The 12,902-nt window shown below is 36.4% G+C and overlaps 2 protein-coding genes across 2 annotated transcripts; one reads left to right on the top strand and one right to left on the bottom strand.

Annotated features, from left to right (window-relative positions):
- Positions 1-1,977: 1,977 nt before the first annotated feature.
- On the bottom strand, positions 1,978-4,392 carry LOC108453064 (uncharacterized). The gene is made up of 4 exons (XM_017750960.2): positions 3,425-4,392; positions 3,150-3,302; positions 2,772-2,977; positions 1,978-2,383 (listed from the first exon to the last, which is right to left on the bottom strand). Exons 1-4 carry the CDS (start codon positions 3,914-3,916, stop codon positions 2,176-2,178), a joined length of 1,059 nt encoding a protein of 352 aa, XP_017606449.1. The 5' UTR covers positions 3,917-4,392; the 3' UTR covers positions 1,978-2,175.
- A 4-nt stretch (positions 4,393-4,396) lies between these two features.
- LOC108453063 (ABC transporter B family member 26, chloroplastic) lies at positions 4,397-12,654 on the top strand. The gene is made up of 18 exons (XM_017750958.2): positions 4,397-4,979; positions 5,110-5,237; positions 5,521-5,563; positions 5,762-5,806; positions 5,903-6,025; positions 6,107-6,210; positions 8,434-8,488; positions 8,585-8,655; positions 8,753-8,855; positions 8,964-9,174; positions 9,761-9,834; positions 10,708-10,764; positions 10,845-10,919; positions 11,127-11,201; positions 11,279-11,560; positions 11,692-11,756; positions 11,830-11,890; positions 12,031-12,654. Exons 1-18 carry the CDS (start codon positions 4,530-4,532, stop codon positions 12,109-12,111), a joined length of 2,103 nt encoding a protein of 700 aa, XP_017606447.1. The 5' UTR covers positions 4,397-4,529; the 3' UTR covers positions 12,112-12,654.
- The last annotated feature ends 248 nt before the right edge of the window (positions 12,655-12,902 follow it).

Raw genomic sequence — 12,902 nt, forward strand, 5'->3', positions numbered from 1 at the left:
GCTGGGCTACCCGGCCCGGCCCAAAGGTTCGCCTGAAATGTGGGAGGGTTTGGGCAAAAATATAAGCCCAAAAAATGGGCTTGGGCAAAAAAAATGCCCGTCTAAAAAATGGGTCGGGCCTCGGGTAAGGTATTTTTAGCCTGGGCCGGCCCGAATTCACTAAAGGAGAAAAAAATCTGCATTTTTTTTTATTTTTGAATGTTATTTTCTTGTTGTTTTCTCCCTATTTTGCTACCATTTTATTATTATGTTACTACTATTTTGTTGTTATTGTTTGGATATTGTATAAAACTTATTTTATTGTTAATTTTTTATTATTTTAAAGGCATTTGTTAATTTTTATTATTTTAGAGGCATTTGCTTGTTAAGTTGCATCTATCTTAGTGTTATTTAAGTCTATATATTTTTAAAATTTATTTTTAATTTGTTGGAAAATATTTATTTTGATGTTTTTAGTACTTTTAATGTATTATATATATTTAAAAATAATATAAAAAATTAATACAGGCGGGCCGAGCCGGGCCCGGGTTTTAGTATTTTTATCCGGATCGGGTTTGGGCAAAATTTTAGGCCTATTTTTTGGGCTCGAGCCAGAATGGGCATGACTTTTTAGTTGAGCCCGGCCTGAACCCGGCTTGGCCCGACCCATGAATACCTCTAGATGTGACTATCTGCAAGAGTTTTTCGTGAGTTCCTTTCCTAACAATATTCATTATATGAACATATATATATTATTGGAAAAATTCAATTTAGAAAAATAATTTTCAATCACAACGAAAAATTAAAATTTTAAAAATTAAGTCGATTTGTAATATTTATAATAATAAACATTTTCCTAAAAATATTTATGCTTTAAGTGAGACGGATCCTAGATATTCTTGTATTTTGAGTGTAGACTCAAACAATCATGAACCAAATGTTAAAGTATGCCTAAAGAGAGATTATTATAATCTCTTCAGCACCATAAGAAAAGTAGCATGCCCGAATTGGTGCCTGTGACCACGTCTACTCTCAGTTTCTTTATGAGACATATATAAATCAATTGCTTTGTGAAATTGGAACTTGCTGGACAGATTTGTCAAGTGTTCTGTGCATAAAAAGTCCACGTGTTTAAGCTTTGCACAACATAGTTTCATGCAAAGTAGTTGATATTGTTAATGCAAGTGTTGATTTTTCAAAGTTTCAAACAAAACAAACTATAAAAAATTAAAAATTGGTTAATGCATCAGTCGGTGTCTCATGTTCTATTCGATATGGTTAAAATTGGTCGAAACGGGTCATTGCGATTAATATAGATTAATATTTTTATTGATACAAAAAGAATCATTTAATATTTCATTTAGCACTAGAACAATGCATACCAATCAAAATGACTGAAATCGGTGTGGAATAAACCACCATAATTTCATGCCTTTTTAGAATCTATCAAATGAAAAGTACACTCCTCAACCAAGAAATTATACATAAAATTTTTATTTTAAATTCCAATCAAAGTAAAATATTCTTACATTCATGCCCCCAACATGAGTGAAGGTAGATTTTGATTGGTTTTTTCAGTTTTCAGTTTTTTTTATTTGCAGTGTATTGTATGATTTAATTCTACATTTTAATTGGTTCAATATATTTTATGCACAACAATTTTTAACATATATAACTAATTTACGGTGTCGTAGTTTATAAAAATCAGAATAAAATATTGAACCGACCGGAGTAAAAGTTCACAAGCATCAATTTTGAATGTCCTAAAAGTAATTGGAATAAAAGAACAAATCAAATAAAATATTTATATTAGGAAGTCCTGAAGTGATTAATCAGTGTTAAGAGGGTGATTTCAATTGAAATATTTTTTTATCAAACTATTATCTAGTCAAAAAAAGTATGGAGTTCCATCATTTGACAAAGGGGGAAAAGGTGCTTGTAAATCATTACGGAACACATCGTTTCGCTTGGACTTGTTTATGGTTTCGTAGTAAGGAATTGTTTGTACAAAGAAATAACCATACCCAATTCGATATCCAGCCATAGATGACAGATCTCAAGTGTGCTTGTAAATCATTAAGGAACACATCCTTTTGCTTTATACATACATCAAATTAACAAGGCACGATAAATAATTAAATGAACATATATCATAATCCAACAACAACAATAATTATGGAGTCCGTTCTGGATGATTCATCTTTGTAGTAAAACGGCAGCTCCCACCAAGCCAAACCATAAAGTCAAAGCAACCCAAAATGCTCTGTTCTTCTCCAGTCCAACAGGAGGTCGCCACACCAGAAAATCAGCCAGAAAGTCTCTGGAGGAGGGAAACTGATTGGTTGTTGATCCGCTTGTCTTCTGATCTTTGTCCTTGTACTTGTCAGTCCATGTCGCTGCATAGCTGAACGTTTTGAAATAATTCATATTTATATATAGTTAGTGGTAAAAAAAGATTGCCTACAAAAAGAACATTCTTGCTTCCATTTAATCGTTATATGTTCATAAAGTATCAAGAATCTATGAAGTACGGACATGGACTAGAACCCCTATAATATTCTCAGAACTCAATAGTATCAGACGCCATTGCCAGTTGAACAGATGAGACTGGCTGAGGAATAAAATATGTGCAGTACCTTAATCGCAAAACAACAGGGCAACAACTAAAATATTCCAGTTTAGATGCAAAAAGAGAACTGAAATGAACTGCTGGTAATCATCATAAAAGCAAGTGTTATTAAAGTCTATTGCACCATTATTTTATATATATCCAAAAGGGCAAAAGCATATACCTGTCGTAACTAGAACCAATCAGCGGTATTGTAACCATCTCTTCCTGGGATATCTTGAGTTTGGGTGCTTGCAAAATGTAGCGGAGATCAGCAGCTTGCCGTCGAATGCTCACACTAGGGTGCTTCTTCTCTAATTGCTGGTACAGAGCAATGCAGTCCGCATGGCGGTTATTCGCCTCATAAGCCATAGCCAGCCATATTTGAATCTGATACCCGCAAATGGGCGAAAAAAAAAGTCTATTAGTCTTTGGCAATTTTTATTTTTATTTTTTGTTTTGGGGGGGGGGGTTTGGTTCAAACATGGATTTCAATACAGGGCCATCGAAGTTCCTCAAATTTCCGCCTTATCTTATAGGGTAATATCAAGTATCAACCAACCTCACCGCCAAATAACGTTGGCCTGGGAATGATCGTGAGAGCACCTTCAAGAAATTCAATGGCACGTCCGTACATGCCTTTTCCGTAAGCCTTTTGGCCCAATTCGAACATCAATTGTGCCGTAGCTCTCCTCTCTGCCTGCTCCTTAGCCACCTGTTCTCACACAGGCATCCATAAACTTTGAATCTCTAATACAAAATTGGAAGGAAAACCGAAAAAAGAAGTAGAGGATTAGTTCTATTTATGTAGCAAGGGAAGAGAGACGAAGGCAAAACCTTTTCGAGCTCTTTTCTCACTCTCATCCTCTTTTCCTCCTCGGTTTCTTCTCTACCTGCACCTTCACCTTCACCTTCAGTTTCCTCTGCTTCCGCTTTACTCTGCAGCTCCTCTGCTTTCTTCTCCAATTCCCTCATCTCCTCAATTTCTTTAACTCTCTTCCTCATTTCGTTCTCCCAATCGTACTCCTCCTCTTCCTCCTCAAATCCGTTGCCGTTCTCATCGTCGTCACTGGACGCCGCGTCAAAATCCACCGCCTTTACTTTCGAATTCGCTTTGCCACGAGCCACCGCACGGGGTGCCCGATTCTCCCCGTCCCAGTAGTCGAGTTGGCTCTTGTTGGGAAGAGAAACGTGGGAGAAATGCGGATCCCTCTTCTGCAGATTCAACACGACGTCGATCGCCAAGGGACGAGATTTTCGGTCCGTTGTAACGGTCCTCGCAGATGTCACGTCAAGTAACAAAGCCAAATTTCCAAGAACCACAGCCATGGCTGGAGTCCGATTCCGAGAGAGAGAAAAGAAGGGTAATAATATGTACCGGGTTCCAGTAAGCCGCCGTGAACGTGAAGATATTTTTAGAAGGTTGTTTCTTTCTATCTTAATGACTAGATTATCCTTCCATTCGCCTTAAATGTTTAGAATGTTTGAGGATAATATATGAGATCCGTGAGGGTGATACCGTCAAAAGAATGTTAACGTGGCGCTACGTTACTATGTAAGACGAGTGTCGTGTGTGGAGACCAAAAAGCTTAATCCGTTCAAACACGTCATCGGAAATAATTTCTCCCATGTCCTCCAGGCAACGCTGTCGTTTTATTGGGGCAGATCTAACGGTGTGGAATTCAACACGACGAGACCATCCACTTCACAGAAAACGTTCATAACGAAACAGGAAAAAAATCTTCCAACGCGCGCACTTCCAGAAATGTAAGCACGCGCGAGAATTTGTGTCAATTAAAACATCATCCCTGAATTGTCATTTATTTCAATTGCCTTAAAATCGGAGGCGTTTCTTGGCAAGTGCACATGGGCCAGAAGCTAAAGATTTTAAAAACATTTAGCTTTATCCCCAAACAAACTCCCTCCATTATTACTCCGTCCAATGGCCCTTCCTCTTTGCTGCAACGCGAAGTTACATCCTGGCTATCGTTCTTCGGCTCATTACCAGCGACTGTTTCATTTCGTTAACCGCCGGACTCTCCGATTTTCCAGGAGTCCTGAGGTCTCGATTTGTTTTAAGAGGATTAGCCATCGCTTAGCTCCTTTAAAATCGTCTTCGATTAACGGATTCTCGCTAGAGACGAATCTAGATCATTTTGAGGAAGAGCATTCCGTAGAGAATGTCGAGTTGCGAGGCAGAATTCGGAAATGGATTGATTTTCTTCGATCGATGTTACCAGGAGGGAGCTGGTGGAGCTTCTCCGAAGATGTGGAGATTAAATTCATGGCCAAACCAGTGACGGTTTGGAGGGCGCTTAGTCGAATGTGGCAATTGATTGCTAAAGATCGTTTGGTCATTTTCGCTGCTTTTTCTACCCTTATTGTGGCTGCTGTAAGATCCATTGTGGTTAATGATTTCTGATAATTTATTAGTTATTATCTCGTTTGTTGAAATTATAACTTTAGCTGCCAGTGAGATTTTTTTTTTCCTGATCAACTGTTTGGTGCATGTATTGGTTCAGCTTTCGGAAATATCTATCCCGCATTACTTGACCGCAACAATATTTTCGGCACAGAGTCATGAAATAGCAGTGTTCCACAGGAATGTACGCAATCTGATTATGATCTGTGTTACCGCAGGAATATGCAGGTCAAAATCTAGTATGGTCAAATCTCCCTTCTATATTAAGTTGCCATACTAAACATGGGATTGTCTTTTTCTTGTGGTCGCAACGAAGCTAATCTGAAGTCGTGCTTCTATTAGTCAATGATTTTTTCCCTTAATTGTTTGCCTGTATTGATGCTTAAAAGGATTCACCATTGCTTAGTTTCCAGTGATTGTAAAAGTTTTAAATATTTTTATTGGAATTTGAGCTTTTATGAAGGAAAAGGTAACAGCTGCTTAGGCTTTGCTGTGTTTGCTTGAATTTCAGTGGTCTGCGAGGATGCTGCTTTGGCATTGCAAATATGATCCTGGTGAGTTTCTTATCATGCTTTTACTATTTAATCTCCGATGCCTTGTCTGGTTTTCACATAGGGCCCTGTTTTTTGGGGTTGTTTCATGGGAACCATTATTCAATTTTTAATTTCCATTTTTGAGTGTGTATTTAGTGATGATCAACATTTCTTTCCTTGGAGTGACTTAAGCCTTACTTGTTCATGTGATATCAACAGGTTAAGCGAATGAGAGAAACACTGTATTCGTCTCTTCTTCTTCAGGTTCTGAATATATAAAAACTCTACTTGCTTCAAATGTTTGCTTGCTGTTAGGCATACAGGTATATACCTTTAGTTTTCGCATCATATTTTGTGCAGGAAATATCCTTTTTTGATGGTGAAACAGTTGGTGATTTAACAAGTAGGCTTGGTTCAGATTGTCAACAAGTGTCCCGTGTGATTGGGAATGATCTTAATCTTATTATGCGGAATGTTCTTCAGGTTTGTCATTGATCAAATAATTAATCGGTTCAACTTTGCTGGAATGGTGGGAATCTCATCAGCATTTCATTCTTCTTTTAGGGGACAGGTGCCTTGATCTACTTGCTGATTTTGTCATGGCCACTTGGTTTATGTACATTGGTGATATGCTCTAGTCTAGCAGCAATTATGACGGTCTATGGCATGTAAGATTTTAAGAGTATCCTCACTTTAAATTGAAGCTAGTTTACTTAAAATATATCATAAAAGGTAGTAATTATGATTAAATGGATGCATATGAAGGAAATTAAAGAAAAGAGCTGAGTAGAGGATATATCTGAATGCTATTAATGTTAATTAGATGTTGCAAAGTCACATGGTAGGTTTTAGAGGGTTCGAGGAAGAGACAGTTTAACTAAAAATGTGTCACAACCGTGAATTTGGGATTGATAGTTCATCCCATTAAAGGGAGACTGAAACCTTTAGGACTTGTTTGAGAGAAACCCAAATCTTATTTATTTGATAAAAATCAACGTACCTTTGTTTTGTTTATCATCCCTTTAAATAGAGATTACAATAATTAAAGAAAATAAATAAAGTCCTACTTCCACAACTTCTATTTTAAGATTCCTACCTAGCAGATTCTCTCAAGAGTCCTACCGAAAAACTACTAAGTGTCCACAACAATACTTATTGGAAAAGAGCCTAAGAGTGATTGGCAGTTATGCAATGCTCGCACATCCATCTATCATCTTTGTATTAGGATCAAAGGTCATTTCTTATTCTATAAAACAACCACTACAGCACCATTATTCCTTCTATTACTAACCCTTAAAATTGAAGGGGTCATGGACCTTCACAAATTTATTCTCATTTATCAGCACCATTGAATCTAACTAATAACAGCCACTTAGTCCACAACAACAACAACTATAACAGTCATTGACTTATTCCGCAACAAAAACAACTATTCTGTTTTGATTTCTTGCTGTTATCTTTTTCTTTATCTCTTTATCTCTGCTTTGTGGTTTAATGAGCATGGTAACCACTATAAATACTTACCAAGATATGAATAAGCTCATCATTCTTTCACTATTTCAATACCTTTTACAAGCTTCTTACCAGCATTTGCAATTTTCAAAAATACACTAGTAAGTTTAGATCCATTAACTTTTTCGACATAGAGTTGAAGGTTTCTTGGATTTAGAGAAAAGGATGGATTGCTGGATATGCGTTTAGTGGTGGTTAATGAATAAGACAAGGAACGAAGTTGGCTGTGACTGTGATGGTTTTTGTCGAGATGGGTTAAGGAGGGGTTGATGCATGGCATGAGAAATAGAGATTAGTAGAGGCTGCCATGGTTTGATTTTGTTCAGTTAGAGGGTTACTTTTGTATCTACCACAAAGTTACTTTTGATCTACCACAGATTTAGTCATACAGTGTGTTTTAGTTTCTGCAATATGTTGGTCACATGCTGCATTGTACAATCAATTATCTGTTCTGTCTTTGTTTGCATATTCTTGAGCTTCTTGCGTATGTCTGCTCCCCACTTTTCCAACTGTTATGGGACAAAATTAAGATTAGGAAAAAATAACATTTTTACTTATATTTTAGTGGGCCGGATTGAGTGGAAACGTGATGATATGATGCGTTTCAATCCATCCTGTTTACAGCTGTAGTAACGGCTGCTAACTGAATCTGGTGCAACTTCACCTCTTTTTCCCTTTTTTAACCGAGTCTATAACAGAGGGGAGGTTATGAAATGAATATGTTTTGTTTGCTTCTTTTCTCTCGATTTCTATCTTCTTCTTCATCTCTGTGATTTCTCTCCTCTCCTCTCTTTCCTTTCTATTCTTCTTCTTCCCTTTCTATTTCCTGTTTTCTATTTCGATTCATAACACCAACCATTGCTCTGCCATTTCCAAGAATTCTTGGCTTTAAACACCAAATTGTTACAACCACGAATTTGGGATTGATAGTTCAACTCATCAAAGCGAGACTGAAACCTTTAGCTCTCGTTAGAGAGAGAACCAAATCTCTTTGTAGAGTTATGATAGATTTTGACTTTTTTTTTCCTTAATCGCCCCTTTTAAGTAGAGATTACAGTAATTAAAGCACTACCAAACACAACATCTATTTTAAGAGTCCTAAAACAGCTTTATTCTAAGGTTCCTACCTAACAAATTTCTCCTAAGAGTCTCACCTAGCAACTACTAAGCATCCACAACAAAATGTGTTTGGATTCTAAAAGAAAAGAAAAAAAAGACAGACAAACAACAAACCTTTGATTCAAACTGAGGATTTTGACTTACTAAAATATACAGTGACACAGTTTTCTTATTTCTTGATTTGCAGATATATGGTTGGTTTGACTATTGTCTGAGTGTAGTCATTTTCTGAGAAAAATATATTTTGTCCTTTTCTGTAGGTACCAGAAAAAGACAGCAAAATTGATCCAAGAATATGCTGCTTCTGCCAATGAGGTATTTAATAGAAACTTTCTTTTTAGTTTACATCCTGTATTTTTTTTCCCCAATTTTTCGCGTTAGGGTGAAAGATTCTTACTATTTATTTCATAGGTAGCTCAGGAGACATTTTCCTTAATGAGAACTGTTCGTGTTTATGGAACAGAGAAGCAAGAACTGAAAAGGTAAATTATTCTACCAGAGTTCTTGTCAATGTCATTGCTTTTGGTCTTTTCCTTTGATGGCATATGGAAAAAGGTTTGATCTGTTTATGATTAATAGGTACAACCATTGGCTGGATAAACTGGCTGAGGTAAGCTTGCGACAAAGTGCTGCTTATGGAGTTTGGAATTTGACCTTCAACACTCTTTACCATGCAACTCAGGTTTGCAACTCATGGCTCTGGCCTTTCTAAACAAGTATAATATTGTAAATGAAAGAAAATAGTAATTTACTCCTTTGGTTATTTAATTTTCCTCTTTTTTCTCTATAGATTATCGCTGTGCTTGTTGGAGGGATGTATATTCTTGCTGGTCATATAACAGCAGAGAAACTTACGAAGTTTATACTATACAGTGAATGGCTAATCTATTCAACATGGTGGGTTGGGGATAATGTATCATCACTGATGCAGTCTGTTGGAGCAAGTGAAAAGGTCTTCCAATTGATGGATCTTCTGCCCAGTGACCAATTCATATCAGAAGGCAAGAATTTTATTAACTTTGATAGACAATTCATAGCATATTTTTCTGAAATGTTTCTTCATTCACTTTCCTGTGATATATAGCACTCCATCATTGTGAAGATTGTAGACTTTTAACTGCAAACCTGTAATCGCTGGAACTTTAATGTTATGTTAACCTGTTATTTATATAAAGAGTAGGTAAATGCTTCTGCATGTAGTTACTTGGTTGAATATATTACTTCTTTTGATGTACCTTGCGTGGCTCTGAGATTAAGGGATGTGTTGTTGTACACATTAAGATATGTTCTTTATATTGGCATATGGTACTTCAAATTTGATTTTAATTCACAAAGGTTTTAGATGAAAGGTGTGATATCATTCTTAAGCATGTTACTTATCAGTGGGTGACATATATGTCTGTAGAGAGAGCAGTTGTTAATGTTCTACATCATTCTTTCCCTTTATCAAAATTAAAGAGAACCTTAATCTTGTGAGGAACATTCTCTTTAATTATTAATTAAATACTCCTTTCAGAAGAAGTTTTCTTCAATGGCAGATATTTCTTTCATTTAACTTGTATCACATTGAATTTTGCTCTGTTATAGGAATGGCACTGCAAAAGCTGCAAGGGCATATAGAATTTGTAAATGTATCTTTTCAATATCTTTCAAGAGAAATGGTATGTTGTCCTTAGTATCACAAGTACTCCAAGTAACACCTTCCTTTTGATAGTGTTGATATTATCTATTATTTTAGTGGATTACATGGTCCTGGAACCAGATATGCCACTTGCAAGTGGTGGATGCAACTTTCTTCTTGTAGTTTTTATTTTCAAGAGAAAAACTGTCCTCCCTCAAATGCTCCCTTTTGCCCCTTTCACTCCAAGAAATATACATATAGAGAGAGGACTTAATTTATATTATATGTTTATTTTCTCTTACATAAGTGCATACCACTTCCATGCCATAGAATCCTCTCAAACTGAAAACCAAAAATATAACTGCCACCACTATGGTCATTGTCTTGTCTAAGAACAATTCAAAGGAGATGATGTACTGTTTCAGGCTTTCAGCTGCATTTTTTCATAGAAAGCATCATTCCAGAAGAGTGTTTCCTACATCCTTAGGAGATTACTATGATTGAAGCTCTTTCCTAATATGCTTCTCAAGCAAAGAATGCTATTTTTCTTTGGCTTTTGTCTCCCATGCTATTTACATGGAAGGTTTAGACAACCTTATCTCCATTTTTCTTGAGAATCCAGATAAAAGTGGAAAAATGTGAAAATAGTAAAGCACACCTTTTCCTATTAAAGCATTTACAGCTCTGTGGCACTCTCCCTCTCCCTCCTCCTCCCCCCTTATGTGGTAAATTTCATTGTGGTATACCTTGGATTGCCTGATTCAAAATAATTGAGAACTTTAAACCCTTTTATTTGGACTCCTTTAACCCCAAGGCCATGTACATAAATTTTTGGTGTATGAATGTCTATATCTTTGTAAATGTGTTACTACAGCTATGTGGAAACAATTAATAGTATAGATAATTTTAACAGGTACCAGTCCTGCAGCATATAAATTTATCGATTCATCCTGGTGAAGTTGTTGCAATAGTAAGTGTTGCTCTTACAAATTTTCATCACTTCCTCACCGATTATGAGGAATAATTTTCTATGTACTTGATCTTGATTAGGTTGGTCTCAGTGGTAGCGGGAAAAGTACGATGGTGAATCTTTTGCTCCGTCTCTATGAGCCAACAAATGGTCAGGTAGAAGTGTTTTGATCTTCATCCTATTCAATTTACCTCTGAGCAGTCAGTGTTGGACATATGCTGCTTGGAACTTTCATCTTTTGGGGAGTCTAACAGCATAGTGTTTTGTAGCCATCAATTTTGTATTTTCTGCTTACATCTCAGCAATTTTGTTTCCAGTATCTGTAATTGAATCTTATGCTATATTTACACCTCTTTTTGCAGATTTTAATTGATGGTGTCCCTCTTAACGAACTGGACATCAAGTGGTTGAGGGGAAAAATAGGATATGTGGGACAGGTCCTCCATTAGTTCCAGGATTGAATTTCAGTAAATTTTGGTGGATCTTACCTCATTAATATGTTCTTTCGTTACAGGAGCCAAAACTTTTCCGCATGGACATTAGTTCCAACATTAAATATGGATGTACCAGAAACATAAAGCAAGAGGATGTTGAATGGGCTGCCAAGCTGGCATATGCCCATGACTTCATCACATTACTGCCCAATGGGTATAACACACTTGTTGATGATGATCTGCTCAGTGGGGGACAAAAGCAGAGAATTGCCATTGCTCGAGCCATTCTTAGAGACCCTACAATTCTCATTCTTGATGAAGCAACCAGTGCATTGGATGCAGAGAGTGAACACAATGTTAAGGTAACCATTGTTATAAATACCAATATCCGATTCCATTCTTTATATTCTTTTTTCCAATTAGGAGGTTGAGGATGGAACTTGTGGAGCCACTTGTTTCTTACCCTTAATGTTTCACATGTCACCTTATCCAGGGTGTGCTTCGTTCTGTCAGAAGTGATTTGTCATCCAGAAGAACCGTCATAGTAATTGCTCACCGGTAAGCTTTCAGGTATCATCTTTTTCCAAGACTCAACAGTGAGTATAAAAGTCTTATCATGCTTTATCTACAGACTTTCTACAATTCAAGCTGCTGACAGAATTGTGGTGATGGATGGTGGTCAAATTGCTGAGGTTGGTTTTTTTCTTGAAGACAACATAATTTTCGTGGTTCTTTAATTTCTGAACTTTAGTATATATGTAGGTGTGTTAAGTAAAGCATCTGCTTGCATTGAGAATTGCTGTTCTTAAACAATTGTCTTCCAAACTTGCAGATGGGCAGTCATAATGAACTTCTCCACAAAAATGGTCTATATGCACGATTGACAAGAAGACAGACCGATGCTGTAGTTTGATTGTCATGTAAATTGGCATATTGTAATTAATATCAATTCAAGTATCCTTCGAATTTTATCTCGACAGATAAAGCGTAGGATATCAAAGCAACTTTTTACAGCTGACCGATGAGTGTATAATCACACAACAAGAATTCAGTGCCTATTGATATGAGAAGGAGGTTGCCGGAAAAAAGAGAAGCGTCAGGAGTCAGCACCTGCCAGCGCTTTGAAGGTATGAGTTTTTAATTTTCAGTAGGCAGAACTGTACAATGCAGGCATGATAGCATTACAGCAGTAAAGATTGAAGAATGGAAGGGAAAGGGAAGGGTGATTAGATGTAGAATGTAGTGATAAACTTACGGACCATAGTCAATCCACCAACGCTATGCTTATACAATTATAATGTTATAAGCCATGTAATTTTGATGATAAACACTGATCACGATTCAGAATTTATGAAGATTCTTTAGACGTAGTTTCAAGCACTTTTGTCTTTTAGGTTACATACTCCTCCCATTTTAATTTTTAATGAAATACAACCATGAGTTTGATCTTACAAAATTTTGAAAATTGGAAAGGGATGAGGGTTGAAGGGAGATTAACAGGAAGGAAAATCCATTTAATAGGCACCGGGATCAATGTGTTTAATTAATTTTACGTTTGAGATGAGTAAATCATTCATTATCATGAGAAATTCATCAACTCAGTGGTCCAATTAGTGATGTTGAACTGTTTTTGGATTAAACAGGAAACCAAAACTATTTAAACCCAGTTTTATAGTTTTTTGGAATTTTGTTTTATTTTTCATA

Source organism: Gossypium arboreum, chromosome 2 (assembly GCF_025698485.1).
Source record: "Gossypium arboreum isolate Shixiya-1 chromosome 2, ASM2569848v2, whole genome shotgun sequence".
NCBI lineage: Eukaryota > Viridiplantae > Streptophyta > Magnoliopsida > Malvales > Malvaceae > Gossypium > Gossypium arboreum.